The sequence below is a fragment of the Notolepis coatsorum genome (genome assembly GCF_963971535.1).
Source record: "Notolepis coatsorum genome assembly, chromosome: 8".
Lineage (NCBI taxonomy): Eukaryota > Metazoa > Chordata > Actinopteri > Aulopiformes > Paralepididae > Notolepis > Notolepis coatsorum.
Genome location: NC_140172.1, coordinates 59,316,964 through 59,342,459, shown reverse-complemented (window position 1 = coordinate 59,342,459; position 25,496 = coordinate 59,316,964). Strand labels below are relative to the sequence as shown.

The window sequence follows — 25,496 nt, the reverse complement described above, 5'->3', positions numbered from 1 at the left end:
CTGCAGATAGGCAGTACATGGTGTCCGGCGACAAAATAGTTTTAAGCCACAACACGATGTGCAAACAACCATCCACAGTAGAATACAGCAGTCTGTCCCAGACTTGATTTGTTTCTCACACAGACACAATATCTTGGAACTAGCTAGCTATAGATAACAGTAGTGATACAGCCCCAGTAGTAGTACAGCCCCAGTAGTAATACACACTGGCCTTCTTCAAAGAACACAATAGTTCCAAGTAGGACAAAATCTTCACGATATGGGTGATTTCATATCTTGATAACGATATATATCACGATATAGTAACTTTTCTGTAAATTTGATGAAAACATTTTCTTTACAGATTAACCACATGCCTCATGACTGCTTTTTGATATAATAATACAAATTAACACTTTCTCTTATCTCAGTAAACAGATTAAACAGATAATACATTTTCTGGTATCCCATTCCCACTTTATCCAAGTAAAATAATCTATCAGTGCAGTAAGCAAATTTGGCTTGGCAAGATTTCATAAAATAAGTAAAACATATCTAGGGTTCTCTCTGTTAAAGTTAGAGGTTATATATGATTGCTAGTAACTGAGTAACTGTCTAACTATGCATAACTGTTTCCACTGGAGGGCGCTATAGGTGGAGCTGTTAATGTTACCGCCAGGTAGAGGGTATATAAGCTGATGCCGACTTCCCCCTCTGTCTCTTCCCACCCATAGATATATATATAGAACACTAGATAGCTTGCCCGCGCTGCCGGCCAATGGAGAGCGACGTCACTGAGCCGCCGCCATCTTGCCAGGGGCAGCCTTGAGTGAGAGTGAGTGAGCTGCACAGACAAAAATACTCATAACTCGCTGAAATATTGACGGACATCTTTAAAAAAAAATATATATATATATAAGTATGCAGTATCATAAATACATCTTTGATGTTTATAGCAAACCAACCCGTTTGTAAATCCGTCAATATTTCAGCGAGTTATGAGTATTTTTGTCTGTGCAGCTCACTCACTCTCACTCAAGGCTGCCCCTGGCAAGATGGCGGCGGTTCAGTGACGCTGGTGACTCCGCCTTAAGCTATCTAGTGTTCTATAGATATCTATGTTCCCACCTACCTCTCACGGAGAGGAGATCTCATGTGCTGCTGTTGTGAAATGTAAATAATAAACCACGCCGATTAAAGGCTAAAGGTAGAAACCATGCCTCATGAACATATTATTGTCGCCCCATAGCCAGTTCTGTCAACACTCTCTCATGATTGGATACAGTGGGAAGAGATACTGTTTACTGCAGAGTGGAGGGACTGGGAAACCCATGTTACTGACCAAACACTCTATATCAGTGATGGCTGTTGGAATGTAGAGCTATTTAAAATATCACTTACAGCATTTAATTCTATTTGCTGTATTTTGTGGCTGTAAGAGGTTTGATTGATTGATTGATTGAAAACTTTATTAACAGATTGCAGAATGGGTACAATACAGTACAGCTCAATACACACAATTGTTAAGGGGATGCAGACCAGAGAAAGACTTTCGTCTTGTTTACATCAGGGTCCCCCATTTTCAATTCATCGGGACATTTATGACATACATGACATACAGATAGACAGTACTGCTACATCTATACATTTATGACATACCAGATTTGCAAATACAGTACTGTTTGTGATACAGAAGGAGTCAAGAAAAGGGAGTATATACATTTGACGTAGAAACTGTACATTGGAGGAGGTTGGGTGGGGGGGTTGGGTACATTGGGATATTGACAACCATACTGGGTAATTTACATTGGAGGTGGTTGGGGGGGGGGGGAGACACACTGTATAAACAGTAGATAGTAGATAGTAGATCATGGCGCTGCAACGAACGGCTGCCTCTCTGATCGCTCCGTCGAGACTGTGCTTTCTTTTGTTAATTTTTATAGTATTAAGAGTTTTATTTGCACCTACTGTTGGTGCATTATACGTGTATGACCGTCAGTCAATCATTGACATTGGATTAAAGAAAACTTACCGATTGGATTGCTCTCTGGATCGGATTGCCGAACAACAACAATGGCCCGCCGAGATCCTTTGTTGTGGCCATGGCCAAAGCCAGGAGACGCCACGACGAAGAGGGAAGAGAGCCGGAGTCCGGAACAGACTGAGGTCCAAACGACACAGAACCACATTGCCCAGCATATTGTTGGCCAATGTGCAATCGATAAACTGGACGACATCAGAGCACGGATCCAATTCCAGAGGGACATTCGGGATTGTAACGTCCTCTGTTTCACAGAAACTTGGCTGAGTCCAGATGTCCCGAATCACGCAATAGAACCAGCAGACCACTTCTTCGTCCTCCGCAAGGACCGGACGGCAGAAGAGTCACTAAAGAAGAAAGGAGGCGGCATTGCCTTCATGATAAACAAGGAGTGGTGCGATGTAGGCAACGCAAAGGAACTGTCTAACCACTGCTCCCCAGACCTGGAGTTTATCACGATAAAATGTCGACCCTTCTTCCTCCCAAGAGAGTTAACGTCCATCATCCTCATCGGAGTGTACATTCCACCACACGCGAACACTGGGGTCGCACTTTCAAAACTTCACGACGAGGTAAACAAACTCCAGACAGCTAATGTTGACGCTGCCATTTTGGTTCTGGGTGATTTCAACAGCGCGCGTCTTAAAAAGGTGCTGCCGAATTTCTATCAGCATGTGACCTGTCCCACCAGAGGCGAGAACATATTAGACCATGTATACTCGCAATTTAAGAATGGGTACAAGTCACAGGCTCTTAGTCCATTCGGTAAAAGCGATCACGCCGCCATCTTTCTTTTGCCAAAGTACAAACAAAGTCTCAAGCGAACGCCGGTGGTCTCGCGAGAGGTTAAGCGTTGGGCCGTGACGTCAGAGGAGTCACTCCAAGCTGCACTTGACTGCACAGACTGGAGTGTATTCCGTGATAACACAGCCAATATTAACGAATACACCGAAACGGTAATTGACTATGTCTGTACTCTGGTAGAAGAAACAATACCCTCCACCAAAATTTAAATCTACCCAAATCAAAAGCCCTGGGTAGACAAATCCGTCCGTGAGGCTCTGAAAGTGCGCACATCAGCATACAACACCGGGCTGGTGACAGGCAACATGGAAGAACACAAGATGGCAAGATACAACGTCAGGAGAGCAGTAATAGAGGCAAAACGGCGTTACAGGGATAAAGTTGAACTTCAGTTTGAACAGGCTGACTCTAGAGGCATGTGGCAGGGCCTCAGAACAATGACAGACTACAAAGGCACCCCCCTCAAACTGAACAGTGACATCTCCTTAGCAAATGATCTCAATTCCTTCTATGCGAGGTTTGAGGCTGTGAATAACAACACCAGCCTACAAACCACGGCAATGGGGGGGGGGGGGGTCTGCTGATGGAGACTCAGTGTTCAGGGTAACAGAGCATGAGGTGAGACGGATCTTTAAAAAAGTGAATATCAGGAAGGCAGCAGGACCGGACGGCATCCCCGGCCGCGTCCTAAAAGTCTGTGCCGACCAACTGGCCCCGGTATTCACTGACATCTTCAACCTGTCCTTGGAACAGGCTGTCATCCCCACCTGTCTGAAGAAGTCCACCATCATCCCTGTACCCAAAAAATCTACGCCCGCTTGCCTCAACGACTACCGCCCTGTAGCCCTCACCTCCATAGCCATGAAGTGCTTTGAGAAGCTAGTGAAGGGCTACATCTGTTCCTCCCTCCCCATCAACCTGGACCCTCTGCAATTTGCATATCGCCCCAACAGGTCCACGGAGGACGCCATAGCCCATGTGCTGCACACAGCAGCATCACACCTGGACAAGAGGCAGGGGAACTATGTGAGAATGCTGTTCATCGACTACAGCTCAGCATTCAATACCATAGTCCCCTCCAAACTCATAGCCAAGCTCAGGGACCTGGGCTTGAACTATGACCTCTGCCAGTGGGTCTTGGACTTCCTGACGGGCAGACCCCAGGTGGTAAGAGCCGGCAACTGCACCTCCTCATCCATCACGCTCAACATAGGGGCCCCCCAGGGCTGTGTTCTGAGCCCCCTCCTCTACTCCCTGTACACACATGACTGCGTAGCACAGCGGAACAACAACACCATCATCAAATTTGCTGATGACACAGTAGTGGTGGGCCTGATCTCTGCCAACGACGAAAGGGCCTACCTGGAAGAGGTAGAGAACCTGTCACAGTGGTGTCAGGAGAACTGCCTCTCCCTGAACGTCAGCAAAACAAAAGAGATGATTGTGGACTTCAGGAGGTCGGGGGTCAAGGACTACAGCCCCCTCAGCATCGACGGGGCACCGGTTGAGAGAGTGAACAGTTTCAAGTACCTCGGAGCCCACATATCCGAGGACTTGACATGGACCACACACATTGACAGTGTAGTGAAGAAGGCACGACAACGCCTCTACTTCCTCAGGCGCCTAAGGAAGTTCCAAGTCAGTCAGAAGATCCTTAGGAACTTCTACTCATGTACAATAGAGAGCATCCTGACCGGCAACATCACCTCCTGGTTTGGGAATAGCACTGCACAAGACCGTAGCAGACTACAAAGAGTGACACGTTCAGCCGAACGCACAATTGGAGGGGGGCTTCCCACCCTCCAGAACATTTACAACAAGCGGTGCAAGGGGAAGGCTAAGAGAATTATTAAGGACTCGAGCCACCCGAACAACTGCCTCTTTGAACTGCTGCGGTCAGGCAAGCGATACCGGAGTCTTAAGGCGAGCACAGAAAGACTCAGAAGAAGCTTCTATCCCCAGGCCATCAGGCTGCTAAATGAACAATAAACACTATGCAACAACCATCAAATGCACACAGCACACACACCCACACGCACACACTCACTCAAACAAACAACACACTGCAGCACCCACTCTCCACACTTTAGATCACACAAACACACTTTACACTTTATATTTATTGATAAAGGATTTGCACTACAACTCGTACACCTACTGTGAATTGTACCTAAATTGCACCTCGTCCCATTTCTGCCTTGCACTATATAGTATTGTATATTAGTACACTGCACAGTATTGTATATTGTATGGTAACTACGTCTATTCTGCATCGAACATTGTACATATGTCTAAACTGAACACTGTGACCTAATTTTTTTACTTCTAATTTTACTATGCTATTTTATTTCATACTTATCTTGTCTTGCACAGTCTCTGGAGCGTAACAGTAAGAAGCATTTTGTATAAAAGTATTCTGTACTTCTGTATGACAAATATTAAAGAAACTTGAAACTTGAACTTGAACAAGCAAAACTGTACATTGAGGGGGGGGGGAGGAGACACTGTACAAACAAACAAAATTGTACATTGGACTATTGACAAAACCATACTAGGTAAATGACTGTACATTGGAGGGGGTTGGGTTAGGATATTTACAGGGGCCAGTTTTGAATTGCAGTCTCCCGTAGGTGTCCCTTGAGAGAGGTTTTGAAAGTGGGTAGTGATCCACATTCCTTTACAGCTTTGGGTAGGGCGTTCGACATTGATGTGGCATAATTGCGAAACGTGTTTAGTCCCTTATTTGAGCCGAATCTGGGTTTAACATGATTTGTGGAGCTCCCTCTGGTGTTGTGATCGTGGTATTCACTGACCTTTGGGAAGTATTTTGACATGTACATGGGTACCTTGGTCGTGTAGTGTATCTTGTAGACCAGGCCCATTGCAAGTTGCTGTACTCTGTCGTCTACTCTAAGCCATCCTAGGTTGTCAAAGTGGGCAGGGGTGAGGTGGGTTCTAGGAGTAAGGTCAAGCAGTAGTCTGACCAGTTTGTTTTGAGATGTTTGTCATTTTGTTTTTAGAGCCTTTGAGGTGCTTTGGTACCATGAGGTGCAAGCATAGTCGTAGTACCCCTGAATGAGTGCTCCTGCCAGAGTCTTCAGGGTATTCTTGTTTACCAGAGAGGAGATCCGGTACAAGAATCGAGTTCGTTGGTTGACTTTTTTTATTACATTGGATGCCATTTTGTCACAGGAGAGATTAGCCTCTAGGATGGAACCCAGGTAGGTAATTTCATCTTTCCTTGTGACAATATTGTCACCCACTGTAACTGAGAAGCCGTCGGTCTTGCTGAGTTTGTTATTTGAACCGAAGAGAATGGTTGAACCGAGGTCTCTGTTTACATTGGTCATGTTTGTGAACACCAGAGTAAAACAGCTCTACAGTATATTCCCATTTACAAAAGTGTATATTCATCCAATCTACAGAACAAACTCTTCAAGAATGTATGTGAACACACCTCATGATTGATATGGTAAAACAATTTTTTTTTAAACGGATTTGGAACGGAAAAAATAAAGCTGTAGAATAGATCTAAATCTCGAGAGAAAGCAACTCATTACAACAACAGGAACCAATGGCTGCTGGGAAACCAGGTTGGATGTGCAGTGCACAACATAGAACATAGAGGGTGCCAATGTTACATTATATTGCTGCAATGATCCAGTTTTGCATTAAGATGAGTTATAGTGGTTCTCAAACTTTTTACACCAAGTACCACCTGAGAACGTAGCTGGCTCTCCAAGTACCACCATATGACCGGCGTTAAAATACAGTCTATTCAGCTATGCACAGTTCACGCAGGAGGCAAATGTATTCCTAATACCATTATTTATTGTTAACTTTTGTCAGACACAGCCACAATGTACAAAGGGATAGCACTAGAACTAGCAAACGCTTCCACACAACTCATACAATGCAAGGGGCATTGAGAACATAATAACTAACATTCTCACATAGCAAGTGAGAAAATTAAGAACAACTGTATTTCAGCAAATGTACTTAATTCTCTCTCTATCTATCTCTCTCTCACTCTCTCTCTCTCTCTCTCTCTCTCTCTCTCTCTCTCTCTCTCTCTCTCACACAGCAAGCAATTGTCCGTCATTCTCTCTCACACTCACACACACACACACACACACAATTATTTTGTCACAAAAACTTAATTTCCTGTATTCTGGTGCAGGAATTTTTTAATTGTACCCTTTAAATGCCAGTGTTTGTGATGGGCATCATAAATTATTGTAAAAAAGAAAAGAAAACACATATTCAATACATGTTTGAATGTTTACCCTTTAAATGCCAGTTTGTGTGATGGCATCACAAATTATTGTTAAAAAAACACAAAAAGTTAAATATTTACAATATATCAAATGCAAAGTAAATTTTTCTAGGGGGGATTATTACAGGCTAGGCATGTGTCAATGATTAGCAGCAACACATATTTTGATGGATTTTTTGTAATGTCAGATTTAACACCAACTCTTTACAGAAAAGTGGGAGTATTTCATTTTTTATCTGACATTACAAGAAATCTAAAAATAAATGGTTATGATCAGGGCTGAAGTTGAATTAAAGATTTATGACTGTTTAGACTGCATTACTCTCTGTCACAGTGATCTCCTGGTTGTTCCCCACTTAGATTATCTAACTATCGCGCTGCCGCAACCAGAAACACTGGCCTGGCCTGCTTAGTTCTAAGTTCAGTGGCCTGACTACAAAAAATAAAAAATAAAAATGTTTAGCTTTTTTGGAAATGTTTTAAAGTACCACCAGCAGTACCACCAAGTACCACTAGTGGTACGCGTACCACAGTTTGAGAACCACTAGAAAGACATACATGTAGGCAATAAAATTAGATCTGAATATGAAAACATGAGAAAAATAAACAGTGTAAAGTAAACTATATAATTAAATCTGAATATAAAAAAGTTAAAAACATAAACAGTGTAAACTAAGGTGCAGATGAGGGTCTGCACTATTTAACAAGTTATGGCATAAATAAATGCAGTTGTGATCACCAAATGAATAGATTTGTTCCTATTATGTAGATATTTGCCGTTTAAAGATTCTGACACATTCTCTTACTAAGACATTACTACCACAGAAGAAAAACGTAACAGCAAAGTGAAATAGTAATATACAATGTACTGTTGATTAAACTGGGTAATTGAGTAATAGTGCTAATCAGCTGTATGTACAGTGTTGTTGTAGTATTAATATGTACAGTGATACAGGTATAAAGACACTATGGTAGTAAGTCATACTGGCCAGCAGCATAACTAGTAAGAGTAGCTAAGGGATATGTACAGATACAGATATAGTATAATATACAGATATGTAAAAAAAAAAAGATTATATGCAGGTATAAGAGATGTGGATAAATATATACGGTAAGTATACATACATATATGGGATATATATATTGTAATAGGAAAATATTATCATGTCATATAGTTTCTGTGTTAAATACATATTTCTCTGTACAAAGCTTTAACTAGTCTGACTAGGCAAAGACACTAGGAGTCTAGGACGGCAGTCTTAACAGTGTCTCTTAACAATGACCAAGGTTAGGAGATATGGCATTTGGCCTTTTCTCCAGTTCTAATGTGAAGTCATAACAAAGCCATAGACCCATTCTTTGTTTTCATTTTCTCTTGGCTCATTTGAATATTCCACAACAATATATGGTATATGCAATAAATATATATAAATATAAATAATTATTATCCATAAAGGCAACTCAGAGATGGTGTTAACTCTTTCTCTGCCACGCTGGGAACGGGATATGACTACATGTGCTGCCAGCCTGCCACGCATTAAACCAATCGAGTCGCTCACCTTGTTTGCAGGGCTATAACTAAATATTATAGCTATATATGCAATACTATGGCCCATTTGACATCGAGTATCTATCGTTCAAGATGTGAAAAAGGAATATTTTTTCCATCCATACATTGTCGTTTTATACCGTGGTGAATATAAGTATAGTTTTAGAGTGGTCTCTAGGGTAATTCCTGGAAGGCTAGTTATAGACCACGGCGCATATTATACTTAATCCATTGGCATTTCGTCCCTATACACGCTACAATACAAAATTTAAATGCATATGATCTGTATATTATGCTCCATCATGCATGCATGAAAGGGGGGGGTCGTCTGATTAATCGATTGTCAATAACGGCATTCGTTAGTACAACATCATACCGCTGCTGTCGGGACAAAACCTCATAACTCCATTTTTTTTATATATTTTTTTTAATATAAATCAACTCTGTAGATCATCCTCCATATGTGTGTGTGGGTTTTACAAAGTTTAAACAATGGGAAAGCATTAAACCGATCATCTGTCTAAACCTCCTAACTCTATTCACCCTCAAATCTGTGTTCGTTTTTTTCATCTGCTGAAAAGTTGGGTTTTTGGAGTTATGAGGTTTTGTCCCGACAGCAGCGATACGCTGATCAGGGCGTTGGCTATGAAAACAATTGCTCTTACCTGTGGCCGATGAGACTCCAAAAAGAATATTCCAATTATTTGATTGCCATCTGCTAGATCGTATGTCCATTTGGCCCACGTCATAACCCCGAAAAGCATAATGATTCTGTCGTCCCGAAGGCGATTCAATGCGATTGGGTATATATCTTGATCCACGTTACAAGATAACTCCGCCCGGATGACTTTCAATGACGCACAGCCCCACACACAGGGAGTGCAACATCGGCCGCATACCACCAGGTGGCGGTATCGGACCGTTGCGATCTCAGACACGTTGGCACACAGTACCACAGCATACCAGGATGAATTATGAATGGAAATAGTGAATAAAAGAAATAACGATCCAATAACGAGTATACTCGCTGTTGCCGTTATTCGATTGGCGGGCTATAACGAGTATACTCGTTGTTGGCAGCCATTGAGTTAAAGGGTAAGTTCACAATTTTGGACCCCTAGTCCTATTTCCTACTTAATTCCTACTGAAATATTTTGTGGTAATTGGCGTCCAGTGTATCTTACAACACCACATAAACCCATGAAAGTCACCACATCTAAAATGGAAATTAAATGCACCTCCGATGATAGAATTGTATTTATTTATGTGGCGAATCAGTAGAAAATTACTTTCAGTTGGTCATTTTCAGTAATAGTAAAAGATTATGAAAAAATATACAAAAAAGGGATTTTTGTATCAAGGCAAGAATGTATCAAGGTGCTGACTGTCCTTTAACAGTTTAGACCAGTGGTTCCCAAACTGTGGTGCGCGCACCCCTTGTGGTGCGCGAGCTACCTCTAGGTGGTGCGTGACATGAAAAGGCTAATGGCGTTATTTTACTAATAAATATATAACTAATATACATTATTTCAAATGGGGATTTTCACTGTGTAAATCATGAAATTCAAGAAACGTTTTAATAAAAAACGTACGTTTTAATAATAATAATAATAATAATAATAATAATAATAATAATAATAATAATAATAATAATAATAATAATAATAATAATAATAATAATAATAATAATAATAATAATAATAAACAATGTCTCGGGCGAGGTGCGCTTCGTCTGTGCTGATTCGCTCCGCTCTGCATGGAGTCTGTCTCCTCAGGTCTCCTATATGCAGGCTTAACAGCGGGCCGATGACAGTAGCGAGCGCGAGCCAGTGCGCGAGCCAGTGCATTAATAACTTCCTGCCAAAAGCGCGGGACCAGCGCGGGATTGTGGCACTTACAACATGCAGAGCTGGCTAAAAACATGGAAACTGTCAGGTGAATCTAAAGTCAATAAAAGTATGAAAGAGGACAGGAGGAATTGGAGAGAAGCGGAGAGCAGCGTTTTAGGGGCCTTTCTCACTTACCTATTGGGATCGAATCACTGCTCCCAGGAACGGGGGGGAGTGTTCTCACTCAGACGGACACACCCCTTTTTGGGATCGAACCGCGCTGATTCGTTTTACCCCCTGCTGAAACTGGGACAGTTGGATTAGGTGGTTTCGGAATCGGGCCAGTGGGAGCGGGGGGCGTGACACACACAACGTCGTTACTGTCATGCTTGCTTGAATTTTGGGCAGATAAAACCACACTGGACAATACCCACAAAAACGATATTTATGGGCAATTTGAGAGTTCAGACCTCAACCAAAAACAAGCATGTGGAACCTCACAGCTCAGTGGATGAAAACATGAAGCCACGTTACAAAGCACAGCACTTCTGGCTCGCATTAGGCCTGGCAATTTTTGTTTGCCATGCTATTTCTATACATTAGTTTCTTGTTTGAATGCATTTATTTCTATTAGACCAGTGGTGCCCAACCAGTCGGCCGTGGTCGACCAGTAGATCAATGACATGTAATATAATTGCCACAAGCGATGGGATAATGTTAGCTGCTGGACAGGCTAAGCTAACTAGCGTTAGCCGTTAGCTTAGCATTAGCCATTGCTGTATACTATACTTTCTTGTTCTAATGCATTTATTTCTATTAGACCAGTGGTGCCCAACCAGTCGGCCGTGGTCGACCAGTAGATCAATGACATGTAATATAATTGCCACGAGCGATGGGATAATGTTAGCTGCTGGACAGGCTAAGCTAACTAGCGTTAGCCGTTAGCTTAGCGTTAGCCATTGCTGTATACTATACTTTCTTGTTCGAATGCATTTATTTCTATTAGACCAGTGGTGCCCAACCAGTCGGCCGTGGTCGACCAGTAGATCAATGACATTCAATATAATCGATGCAGCAATGTTACTAGTAAAAGGCTAAGCTAACTAGCGTTAGCCGTTAGCTTAGCGATATCGTTAACCCTGCAAAACGCTCAAAAGCGGACTCTACAACACCATCCATTCGTGATAAAATGGGGTGGGTTATATTGACAAGGCTTGACAACAGAGGTTATATAAAAGAAGCAGTGAAGCCAGACCAGCACTCTCAGGTTCAAAATTTAATGGCAGCCTGAAACAAACATGTTTCGGAATTACATATTCCTTCTTCAGTGTTATAGCTTGCAAGCTATAAGCTGGTCTGGCTTCACTGCTTCTTTTATATAATACTTAATGGGATTTCAGCACCCAGTGTCGTATCTTGAGAGCGCGGTCTAACTTGACACTTGACAACAGAGGTTCAAATATAACTTCATATTTATTGGTTATTTGTTCATTTTATATCAGCATCCAGTCTCCGTGTTAAAACACTTCCTGTTTACATTTTCGAACGTGACATCATCGCCTACGGCAAGCGTAAACGCTCAAAAGGCAAACCGTAAACAGAACCCGGAGCGAACCAAGATTGCAGTGTGTACACAAACTAGAGGGGGGAGAGGGAGGGGGGAAGTTCGCATTAGATCTCGGAACGGGCTAGAACGGAATGGAATGGAAACGAATATAATGAGTGAGAAAGGCCCCTTAGAGTGGAGACAGAGAGTGGTGATGACAGCTGGAGCACAGACACAACAGCCCGGTGGCTCTCCACCAAGAAAACAGGGTAATAATGACAACGATGTGTGTTCTATAATTATGATATGTGTGTAGTGTTCTGATAACGACTATTGGTGAAGCGATGTCGAGATTCATTTGGTTTGGCAGCGAGAGCTAGATTTGCGAGAAGCATGCAGCCGCAGAGCAGACAGTTGTGCACGCACAGTGCAATACTCCAATTCAGCCATTGGCAATTCTGCTGAGCTTCCCCAGACCGGGATGAGAGCGCCGCTGGCTCTGCGGCTCTGCAGTTGCATACTATTGGTATGTGCTTCGTTGGGAGGCGGAGATATAATAGTCATCACGCAACGTTTATATTTCACGATAATGTTGCCGTCTCTCTGCCAAATTTCTCAGTTATTCGCTTGATATAATTAATACAAATGTCCAATATAACGGAATTCGTTAGCTCATAAAAATGTGATTATAACACACTGTTGTTTATTAATGTCGGCTGACTGCCCACAGACACCTATTTGATTTAAAGTCAGCAGCAGCACGGAGTCTCTGGACTTATTTATTTATTATTTTTTATGTTTGCATTGGGGGGTGCGCGAGCTAGGTCGGCAGGTGACAGGGGGTGCGCGGCCAAAAAAGTTTGGGAACCGCTCGTTTAGACGATGGAATAATCTATATTGTTTCATGGATATTTTATATTGAATCAGAAAACTGTGTTCTGATCCCCCAAAGAGAAGATATACAGAATGTTGAATGAAAACATTCTGCATGTTGTTGCCAAGATAACAGCCCTTTAAGTCGTACTGTAGATGCAGAGTACATGCATCGTTTTGTTGTCTGGTGGGTTTATTCTGCATGAGAATTGTAGTTGTCTCACCTCAGGGCCACTCCCTCTTAAAGGGGAACTATTTTACTATTTCTTTCACTATTTGGGCAATTTTACACAATTCCTGTGAGTTTACGGAACACATCTGTACGTTTTTTTTCAAAAAAATTCATTGTTAGGGCGCCCTCGTGGCGCATACCATAGTGCCTTGCGCACCTACGCGGCCGACCCGGGTTCGATCCCAGCTCCCGTCGTTATTTGTCGCATGTCTTCCCCACCTCTCCCCCCGTTCGCCCTCTCCTCTGTCGGTCCTGCGTGACCAATAAAGCTGTAAAAATGCAAAAAAATTTATTAAAAAAAAAAATGTTATTCATTGTTTTGTATTTTTAATCAAGTATTCAAAAACAGCATTTTTCTACCTCAAAGTTTTACGCCGTTTTGAGGCTGGGCTCCGCCCATACTCGAAATACGATTTGAGTGACAGAGAGAGAGAGAGAGAGAGAGAGAGAGAGAGAGAGAGAGAGAGAGAGAGAGAGAGAGAGAGAGAGAGAGAGAGAGAGAGAGAGAGAGAGAGAGAGAGAGAGAGAGAGAGACACGCGCAGGGGCCAAGCGGTCTCTCTTAATGAGTAATACAGGTGGCTGGCAGTTGGCTACAAGCATAGATGCATAGCTGGCAGTTGGCAGTTGGCTACAAGCATAGATGCATAGCTGGCAGTTGGCTACAAGCATAGATGGGGCGGGCGTTATTATGCAGATGAGAAACCTCTGATGTCACAGATACGCTAAATTTCAGATGAATCGGAAGAATGCGCCAAATTGAGAATTAGAGACATAGATCCTATTAATATAAGTCCACATAGCTAGAAAATAATGCTAAACACTGGAAAATGCCATTTATAAGATAGTTCCCCTTTAAACCAGTTCTGTAAGTATGATTTTTATTAATGTCACCTTGTATCTCTATTTCTGGTCATTATCATGTTTTGACTTGAATTGAAAGGCTACACGATCTCTATGTTACAGATGTATGCATGTAGGTCTGGTAATTAACTCATTGGCTGCCAGCTATTAGCCTTATCCTGTGGTAGCTACTGCCACGCTGTAAACGATGGGAGTTAGTCACCTTGTTTGTAGAGCTAAATCTATTATTCTATATTATAGCCATGGATACAATACTATAGTCATTTGACATTGAGTTTCTTCCGGTCAAGATGCAAAAAATTGATAATTTCCCCATCCATACGTTCCTGTGTTATACCGTGGTGAATATAAGTATGGTTTTAGAGCGGTCTAGGGTAATTCATGAAATGCTTCGTTATGGCAGTATACGTCGATTCCATTGTAGACGTTGCCGTTTCTTGCCTGAACCCGCTATTGTTCCGGAATCAAATCTACAATATAGGTATTATGTTCCATCATGAATGCATGAAAGGGGGGGGGGGTCGTTTCTGATTATTTGATTGTCAGTAACGGCATTCGCATTGAACACTAAAAGCGGTTATCAGCCCGATCGGTATGAAAGCATTGCAGGATCAAGCTAAAATGTACGTCAAATTGCCCTTACCTGTGGCCGGGAGTAATCCAAAAAGAATATTCCAATTGTTTGATCGCCATCTGGTATATCCAATGTCCATTTGCTCGACGGCATAATCCACCATATCATATGGATCGGAGATATTTGACGCGCTTCAATGGAACCGGGACAACCGTTCGCCTCGCCCGAGAAGGAAAAATTAAACCAGAGACCTGGGGCCATCCCACAGCCCAGGATACAATGTTAGAAAGGGTGCTCGATACCGCCATCTAGTGTGATGCGGCCGGTCTTGCACCTAGGCATTCTCAATGCGATTCCCAATGTTAACCCCGATCCAGTGGGCCTGTAATGAATAGAAATATCGAATAAAAGAAATAACGATCAATATCGTCAAGTATACTCGTTGTTGGCGTTCAATGATTGGCGGCCAATAACGAGTATAAGCATCGTTGGTGGGGAGTGAGTTAATACACATATATACAAATACATACCAGATTCAATTAGTAAATGTATAACTACAGGGGGGGGGGGCTTTCAACAAAAACAAAGCTTAAAAAAAGACAAAAACAAAACACACACACAAAAGGTTTTATCCTTTATATGGAGAGAAGAAATGTGAAGGGGGCCAGGAGAGACCAGTCAACTTCTGCAAGCATGAGCTCCTCTCCTCCAAAACCAGAACCAGATAAGCAAGACTCAAACCCACAGAGTAGAGTTCCAGCACTCCAGTTCCCTGGTCTGAGAGAATTGCTGTTATTCTAAATATTCTGTAGGTATTTGTCTGATGTGAGAGACAGAGCCTCTGGGGGGATTCTCCTAGGGGAGTGTGTTCTGAAGAAATTTGTATTGAGCCTGCCCCTTACTCCAAACAATAAATAAACAGTATAAATAGATGGTCTGTCACTTACAAATATTTAACAATTAATACTTAATAACATAATTTTTTTTTACCCCTCAACTTCATAAAGACTAATTGTTCTTTCTTTATACATTTTCTTGAACTTAAAGATATTTGTACATTGTCCATTGTCCATTTGTATATTGTCCATTACCATTGTCCATATTGTCTTATCACTCTGCAAGGAGAGGCATTGCAATAGTGATTAAGAATAATGTCCCCTTTTACCCTGAAGAAACCCTTGTAGACAGAGACAGGAGATATATAACTAGTCAAAGTGAGGAGAGATAATGCTGAAATGGCACTATTAAATGTGTACAAGCTAGCTGAAATGTGATGGGAGGAAGATGCCATGGCTGAAAGAGGTCCCTTGACTTCTCACCTCAAGATGTCTGAATGAAAACGGGCTCAATAGAAACCACACAAGACTCCTCTTTACAGCCAGGATAATGTATGCAGGTCACATGCACAATTAGGCCCAAACCAGGCAGTGTCATTGTGGGGGGTGGGGGATGGAGGGGTGATATCAACCTTTTCCTGCTCCAAACTATCGTTATTATATCTCTCTTTAAAAACCCACTATCGTTTGACCTCTACCCTGGTGTAGAACTTCAGAAATACACGTGTCAATCTGATAATGTGGTTTCTCTTCAACCCTGAAAGGTTTACCCTTTTGGAGATACAAGCTTTCCGCCTGACATCAGCGATAACATGCCACCCGAGCACAATGACTGTATACATTTTGGTCCCATACTCTCAGTACGGCCCTCCACCCCCCTTCTTGACTCTCTGTTGTCTGTCCCCTTCACAGCTGGGGGACAGAAGTTGACTGTTTCCATCTCTGTCTTGCTGGGCCAGACTGTCTTCCTCATTCTTATTGCTCAGAAGGTCCCCGAGACGTCTCTCTCTGTCCCTCTTATTGGCAAGTGAGTTTAGCGTACATGCCTGTGTTTTCTGACGACTGTCTGCCTCACACTGCAAAGACTCCCCCGTCTTAACAAGACAAAAATCTGCAGCGGATGGGGTGAGAGAATTTCACTTAAAGCTGCAGTAGGCAACTTCAGAGAATTTTTTTTGAGTTTACCTGCCCGGCAGGCAGCTTTGCCACAGACTCCGAGAGGCACCAGCAGCTGCTGAATAAAAAAATTTAAACTAAAATAAAGAATAGTTCCCAGCCTCTGATCTGCAGGTAGTTCTGCATATTGTGTACTTTTTGACGAGGAATGCCATAGTTGTCTTAGTATTCTGATGCGACCCCGGGAACACCACACCAACATCTGGCAGGCCAAAGAAGTGGTGTTCCCCAGGAAAACTATAAAGACCACCTCTGGGAGTCTGTGGAAAACCTTTCCTTGCACGTGCGTGGGCTTGAAATGTGATGCAGAGCCTTCTCTATTTTTGCAGGTAAACTCACTCTGAAAGCTCATTTTTCTGCAGCTTTAAAAAGTTATATGTCATCCTAAATGACCACCATAAGTATGGGATAAGCAATGAGTAGGTCTGCATTAAACAGTTTTAAGACGTGAAGGTGAAGAACCTACAAGTTGATTATTCCACTTATTCAGTGGTCATTTGCCAACAATATAAAATAAAAGCATTGGTAATTTTTTTGGGAACGTTTTACCCTTTGCCATTGGTGTGTTTTCCTTCCTGGTCGTTAGTTTATCAAGTTGATGATGAGTAAAACTTTGACAGCTGAGCTCTTTAATGTTGCTATGGTTACAGGTTGATAACGAGTAAAGCTTTGACAGCTGAGCTCTTTAATGTTTTTATGGTTACAGGTCGATAATGAGTAAAGCTTAGACAGCTGCGCTCTTCAATGTTGCTATGGTTACAAGTTGGGTACCGGAAAAATTTAGAATGGTGATTAAACTTCAGCCGAACTATGTGTGCATTAAACGGTTTTAATGCACACCTGCCCACCAATCAGAAAAGAGTATTCAACTCCGTGGTGTAACACTGAATGTCTTCTGTTTTGCTCTCTTGCCAGGTTGAGTACTTATACCAATAAAGTCATGCGTGACCTCAAATGACCTAGGCTATCCAAAAGACTTCTCCCACAGAATCTTCTCGTGAGTTCACAAGAACTCTGGCAGTCATCCAGGATTCATATAACCGTAGTTACATCCGTAACTTTTGTTCGGTTTCTTCCCTCCTGACCACCAGAGGCAGTGCATAACACTGGATGACTCATAACTAAGGAAACTATACAAGAAGGAAGGGTCATTATGTCACTGTGTTGTGCATAAATGCACATTGGTGCCAAGTGTGAAAACATTCAGTCCGGCCAACATTCAGTTGAATGGGATCAGTCATCTCCTCCTTTAAGACTCGTAATTTAAACAGGTTATTACCTCGGATCTCAGAATCATCTGAATTTTTGTGCATTGTGAACTAGCTAACGTTGGTGATATATTTGTTGACTTCTTCAGATAGCTTGTATATTTAGAATTTGAATACAGGCTTCAATAGAATTGGCACCAAAGTCTGGCATCAAGCAGAGAATAGAACGCTGGTATTCTGACATGATGACCAGTCCTTCTTTTATAGTTTCCTTGCTCATAACAAGGATTTACGTCACAAGGAATCCTGAGTACATACCTCATAGAGATGAAGCCGAGCAACTCAGCAAAAGGCCCGCACCCAATAGATGGGGAGCAGCAACATCCAATTTGTAGAACATCGAGAATGTGTCCGGTGATCCCTATAAGGCTGTGGCACGTATAACTTCCAACGGCACTCTTTTCAGGGCTGGCAGAGTGGCACCTCACCCTGGATGGTAGGGAGCCGTTATTTGCTCTATATGCGCGGGAAATAACATCCACAATCCAATGGTATAGGCGCTGCTTTGAAAGACTCCTTTTAGAACCACCTTAACAAACATGCCATATGCATTCAGTAACCTCTACATAGGCTCAAAGGGCCTATGTGGGGTCAAACTGTGCAAGCTGGATAGGCTGATTGAGATGAGAGTGTGACAGTACCTTAGGGATTGCTGTATTCAGCCTCAGAGTGACACCTGAACCATTTCAGTTCCACTTCAAAACATCAATGACAGACAAGGCATGTAGCTTGCTCACACACTTTGCTGAAGTGATGACAAGGAGACAAGCAGTTTCAGCTGACAGCCACCTCAACTCTGCCTGTGCCAAGAGCTCAAACAGAAGCAAGCGAAGAGAACCTGGGGCAGGTCCGACACCTCACCAAGCTTGGTGTACTTGAGAAGAGCGGTACTGTATCTCCCATGTTATTTGTGACCCTAGCATGTCAAGATTAAATGGCAGCCACAGCCACAGGAGTCCTGTCATTGTCCAGGAGGGATTGCAGGAACTCAAGAATAGCAGGCACAGAGCAATGCACTGGGTCTTTGTTCTGGACTGTACACCAGTCCCAAAACAGCTTCCACCTGTTCTGATACTGCCAGCGGGTAGACATGCAGAATAGTATTAATGACGGGCTCTACACAAGCACTCAAATCGGAGCCGCCAGAGGCCAAACCCACAGCCAGCAGCAGTCTGGGTTGGAATGCCAAATCCAGCTGAGACAGGAGGTCCTGCCTATTGGGGAGAGACCAGAGTGGCCCACAGCAGAGTCTGTGCAGCAGAGAGAACCATGACTTCTCTGGTGAAATTATCAGAAGAAATGGTTTGAAGGCATAGAGAAGGCCTTCCGGACAAGCGTGAGCCAGGGAATCCTGATCCTGAGGGCTGCTCGTCTCCATCAAGGAGAACCAGAGGGGGCATGGGTTGACATCTCTGAGGCAAAGACATCCACCTCAGCGATGGACAGGCCTCCATAGTGACCATGTCCAGAGCTACAATGAATGAATGTTATGCTCTGAGAGGGGTTCTGAAATTTCTTCTCCAAACTCACCATGAGACCCAACCAGGCAGTGTGAGAAAGAAGGTCATAAAGTGTGGTCAGAAACCGGGATGGCACAAAATTCATCCATGCCAATCATCTAGATATGGCAGAATCTTTATGCCCTGTGACTGCAGGGGTGAGAGGGCTGCCACCATGCCCCTGGTGAGTGATTGTGGGGAAAAGGGAGAGTCCAAACAGAAGCACCTTGAATTGAAAGTGACGGCCTTGGAAGATGAAACATAGAAACTGCCTGTGGTGAGGCACAATGGGGACATGAAAATAATGTGTCCTTCAAGTCGATGAATGAGACATTCCTCTTGGGCAACAGCTTGAAGAATGTCTGTTGTGCTCAATATGTGGAACAGCATAACTTTTAAGAACCTGTTGAGTCCAAGAAATCCATGTCTTAGTTGAGTAGAACCTCCCCCGGGCTGCATCAGGGGGTCGACGGCTTCGATTACAATGTTGGCCAGGAGGGTGGATAACTCCTGGGTCAGGGTTTAGGCTTGTGCTGGGTCACTCATTATAGTAGCTGCCCAGTAGCTGAGCTACTGCTGAGAAAAACCGACTGACTGCCAGCCCAAAGGCCTGTCTATGGCCTGATCCAGAACCCTGAGAGAGCGGAACAGCAAACACATTGTTTGCTCCCTGAAGAGGGACAAGTAGAAGCTTGTCGCAGCCTTTGGGGGGGCAAGTTAATCCACAACTCTGACCCTGTGGTCACAAGGCTACAGGCAACAAGCTCTGAATAGCTCATTTAGCTTAAGCTAATGCTATCACACATAACCTGCATAAGCGAGAAGATGAAACGGAGCACTCTTGGATGACACCTGAAGTCATACCCTTGCCATAGGCCATTTGAGGTCATGCATGACTTTGTTATGGTATACTGTAAGTACTTGACCTGCATGTACATGAGACATTAGACATTCAGTGTTATGCACCAGGGTTATTACAGTGTTTGAATTTTTTATAATATTTTTTTGATGAAAAGCCCCTTTAATCCTAATCACTTGGGTGTGCAAAGTCTATTATGTGCATGACTATACTGTCTTTAACTATGAATGTAAATGAACACACAGACAGACAGATGAACAATGTTTGTTCATCAGAAAATATCAACACTGTTACTGTTCAGAGTTTTTTGGATGTGTGTGAGATTATGTTGCAAAATGCATTGTTTTTTGGTATGAAGTTCTCCTTTAAGTGCTTCTTAAGACGGGGACATTTTGCAGAAAGTTTTCACACCACAGTTCACACTGTCGTTTCTTCGTTCATATGGCAACTCTGGATGGTTTTTCGTTGCTTCTCTGTACAATCTCATCGCCTGTCTCCTCCATCACCCTTCTCCTGATGTTCTCCTCAGGTACCTGATCTTTGTCATGTCTGTGACCACGCTCATCGCCACCAACCAGATCGTGGTGCTCAACTTCTCCCTGCGCAGTCCCAACACGCACACCATGTCCCGGTCCATCAAACACGTGTGTAGCTCTGCAAGACCCTCCCCTTTCCCCTTCTTCATCAATAAACCATGTGTATTCGTGGATTCATTGATGTGTCTACTAATAACACATTAGATTAGATTAGATTACATACAAAATGTATTGTCATCATACAGCACAAGTATTTGGTTTGGAATCCAACCAGAGTGCAAATGTAACAGTATAAAGTGCAATAGTAATATACAATGTATAGGTGATTAAACTAAATGTAAAATATATAAAAGTATTACTAGTTAGTAATTGTGCTAATGAGATGTATATACAGAGTTGTATTAATATGTACAGTGATACAGGTATAAAGACACTATGGTAGTCAGTAAGTCATACTGGCCAGCAGCGTAACTAGTAAGAATAGGTAAGGGATATGTACAGATATACAGTAGATATACATAGTATCTATCTACAGATATGTAAAAAGGATTATATGCAGGTATGTACAGACAGATGTGGATAAATATATATATACGGTAAGAATAAATATATATATATAATATAATATAATGGTATATACATGTAACTGACTTCCAGCACTCTGTCTTCTGTCAGATATTCTTGGAGCTGGTCCCGCGGCTGCTCGGCATGTCCCCGCTGGTGGACGAGGGGGAGGTGGAGGCGGAGGTGAATGGCGTGCGGGAGAGGCGGCGTAGCTCCTTTGGCCTCATGCAGAGGGCAGAGGAATATGTGTTGAAACAACCACGCAGTGAGATGATGTTCGACAAACAGAGAGAGAGACACGGCCTCACACGGTCCATTGGTAAGAGATCTCATCTGCCTACACACTGTTCTTTCAGTTCAGTATAGTGTGTCTCTTGACTCTTGGTGACTCTTAACCACCAAAACCTGCACAGACTACAACGTATGTGACGTATATCATGTTAGGGTACAGACCCTCACCTGCACCTTGTGTATACCGTTTATCTTTCTCATAATTTTATATTCAGAGAGTTAATTATAGTGTTACACGGTTTATTGTTCTCGTATTTTTATACTCAGATCTAACTGTATTGCCTATATTTTAGAGCTGACCCCTATTAGTCGATTAGTCGACTAATCGGTCGAAAGGAGCCGTAGTCGACTAGCCAACCTCTTAGTCGAATACAAAAATATATATATATATATATATTCATAATTTATTTTAATTAAATTTTTTTTATCATTCTTTCCAAAAGAAAAGAGGCCTAGAAGTGTGGCTAACGCTAATGGCACGCATACCAGAGGCTAACTGCCTACGAAAACAGGCACAGAGGCACTGAAAGAGGATTTCACCCATCTAATGAACACACTAGTCACTAGACAAATATCAAGATGTATCCATCAGTGGACCAATTGCATGCTTTTGCAGAGGACAAGAAGCCTTCAGTCGACTCCTTCAGACATTAAGCACCCCCCACAGCCCAAATGGAATGATACAAAATTTTAAATATATAAAATATTGTACCTTTTTTTTTAGTCGACCAATAGTCGACTAACGGCAAATTTTGGCCAATCATAGTCGACCATCCAAATCCTTAGTCGGGGACAGCCCTTATGTATTTCATCTATTACCCTGCCCATAGCTGTATCTCACCTCCCCCATGCTGCTATGACACCCACATTTCCTCAAGGGGATCAATAGAGGAATATGTTATATTATCGTATCTTAACACTGTGATGGTGTTTGTGCAACAATAAAGTTGGATTTTTCTCACCCTTAAGCCCAGAGATATTGTTTGAGTATACTGATAATATGTATTTAAACGCAGATTACTTGTATATAGTAAACAAACAAACAAGCCTGTCCTGAACCAAATCATTTAAATGCCATAAATGTTAGATTACAGTGGATATAGTTCGAGCCCAGCTCTCGGCGTTACTACCAGCTTGGCTGGTCGTTCATACTAATACAATTGGCAGTATTAGGGGGTGGGAAGCTGGTGGGTGGGGATCGGACGTTGTGGACAGCGACTCCTACAGGTCGGTTGGTGCGCCTGCGCAGTAGAATCAGGAAGCGACGAGGGCGGCGTGTCCCTCCCACGCAGACCCTCGCCGCTGAGAGATCGCGCTGTGCAGGTGAAAAGATGCGACGGCGGGGAGGGGACACGTGATGCAAGGCTTCGTCCACATTGCAGCCGGCTTGTGGGAGGCATGGCCTAACAGCGTTCGAGACAGGGGAAGGTAGAATTGGATAATACGAAATTGGGGACGGGAGAAAAATAGAAAAATGGGGAGAAAAAGTAGAAAAGAAAAAAAAATTATTACAGTGGATATAGCACATTATTATAGTTAATATATCTAGTTAATATATCTGGCTCTTGAAAACAGCATGAATGTTGTGTAATTTTCATTAACCAGTACCAGTTTAAGATTGCATTATGTAGAGCACTAAAGGAAGGTTGCAGGTTATCAATGGCTAGTTGTAGCTACAGATTCAGAAATACAATACACAATAGTGTCATCCACATAAAGATGAACTTGGGAGCCACTTAAAGATGAGACAATATCATTAATATAAATGGTAAGTAGGACCATTGATCCTGCGGAATGCCTTTTGTTACCGGCAGGAGTTCAGCACTTCCTGTCTTACATACTGAAGTATCTCAGACAGATAGCTCTGAAACTAGCTACAAGGATTTGTATCAAAGCCAATACTGTGTACTAATACATTTAAAAGTGTTTAACAGCTAGGTAAATCTCTTTCTGTTCAGATATTAAACAGCCAATTTTCTATTTGACATGTGTAGGTAAAATAGATAATAATAATAAACTTTATTTGTATAGCATCTTTCATACAAGAAATGCAACTCAAAGTGCACAGAATTGGCAGATCAAGAGCAATGCTTACAGTGCAGACATAAAATAAGGATAGCATTTGCATAAAATAGATAGCAGAAAAATTGACAAAGTCAAGGTAAGGCATAGAACATTAAATCACATAGTTTTTCACACTAGGATTTAACATCTTAATAGGCCTCTTTGTTTATGGTTTGATTATCACTACACATAGATATAACATCATGAAGGGCGGCTACGTGGCGTAGTGGGCAAGGTGCTCGCCACGAAATCTGGAGACGCTGGGCTTGCCTGTTCGAGCCCAGCGCTCCACATTTGCTTTCAGTTTAGCTGGTCTTCCGTACTAATACACATTGGCCGTATTAGGGGGTGGGAAACTGATGGGTGGGGATCGGGCGTTGTGGACAGCGACTCCTACAGGTCGGTTGGTGCGCCTGCGCAGTAGAATCAGGAAGTGTCGGGGGCAGCGTGAGCTTCCCACGCGTTACTCCTCGCCACTGAGAGATCGAGCTGCGCAGGTGAAAAGATGCGACTGCTGTTACCTCAAGTACCGGAGGGGACTTGTGCTATGTATGACTTAGTGTGAGGTTTGGTCCGCTCCCCGCCACACGCTCCGTTCCTTTAAGGTACTATGTTGATTGATGCATTCCCCGCCACGCGCTCCGTTCCTTTAAGGTGCCGTGTTGGTTGGTGCATTCCCCGCCACACGCTTTTGGAGCAAGTATCAATCTCATCCCGCAGCTGTCACGGTTTGTAATTAGCGCCCCTGAAGGCTTTATATACACACACCTCCTTGCTATCGATGTTGGGTCGTTCTGGAATACAACTGCATATACCTGCCATTCCCCGTCGCTGTTCCTGTCTTCTTTGTCTCCAGGACCTTTTTGTGGAGAACCGCTGTGGAGAACCTGGTTCCCCGTTTGGAGCTGCGCCTCGGTATCTGCCCGCTTTACGCGTTGCGCTCTGGTGAGTTTTTGGAAACAGTTCCTTTTGGATTATCAGTTTTTTGTATGTTTGGTGAACACTGAAGAAATACCGTTTTTGTTTGGTACTGGACTCAGCTAATTTGTGTGTTAGGATAACACTGAAGAATTCCGTTTTGTTTCGCACTGGACTCAGCTAATTTGTGTGTTAGAATAATTCGTTGGGCTGTTTCTGATTTCTCTCTCTCTCCGTTTTTCCACCGTGAGTGAAAGCTGGGAGTATCTGCAGAGCCGCTACAACGTCACATGCCAATTCCTCACCACTATCTACTGGGAGTATCTGCAGAGCCGCTACATCGTCACATGCCAGATCCCCGTTTGTTTGATTACTGTACCTCATCCATCTTGTGACTCTGTAAATAAATACGCCCTAGCTTTGGCTAACTCTGACCTTCCTGTCTGTGCCGTTGCGTTTGAGGTCGGTTACAAACCATAACATTACGACCCAACCATGACGACCTCAGCCGACACAGAGAGGGTCAGAACAGCGTTGGCTGTCCTGATAGAGTTAACCAACGACCACAGCCTACAGCTAAGTGCGGCTGCGGCTGCTGTACAGGAGCTCCGAGACCAGGTCCTGTCTATTCAGGAGTCCCTTGGCTCTCTGGCTAGCCAGCAGTCTAATATATCTCTGAGTCCTTGGAAGCAGGACTCATTCGGCCTTCCTCCTCTCCTGTGGCGGCCGGTTTCTTCTTTGTTGGGAAGAAGGACGGAGACCTTCGACCCTGCATCGACTATCGCCAGCTCAACGAGATCACCATTAAGAACAAGTACCCTCTTCCTCTCATGAACTCCACCTTCGAGCCTCTCACCCAGGCTACCGTCTTTACCAAGCTGGACCTCCGGAGTGCCTACCATCTAGTCCGTATCCGAGAG

General features: G+C 43.1%; 1 protein-coding gene across 1 annotated transcript in view; it reads left to right on the top strand.

Moving 5' to 3' along the window:
• Positions 1–25,496, top strand: part of chrne (cholinergic receptor, nicotinic, epsilon) — a gene marked incomplete at its 3' end in the record, with an annotated part of 90,813 nt that overhangs the window by 48,356 nt on the left and 16,961 nt on the right. Inside the window, exons 8-10 of the mRNA XM_084319675.1 lie at positions 16,314–16,428; positions 20,733–20,847; positions 21,415–21,622. Coding sequence (XP_084175801.1) covers positions 16,314–16,428; positions 20,733–20,847; positions 21,415–21,622 — 438 coding nt within the window. The remainder of the gene's footprint in view (positions 1–16,313; positions 16,429–20,732; positions 20,848–21,414; positions 21,623–25,496) is intronic.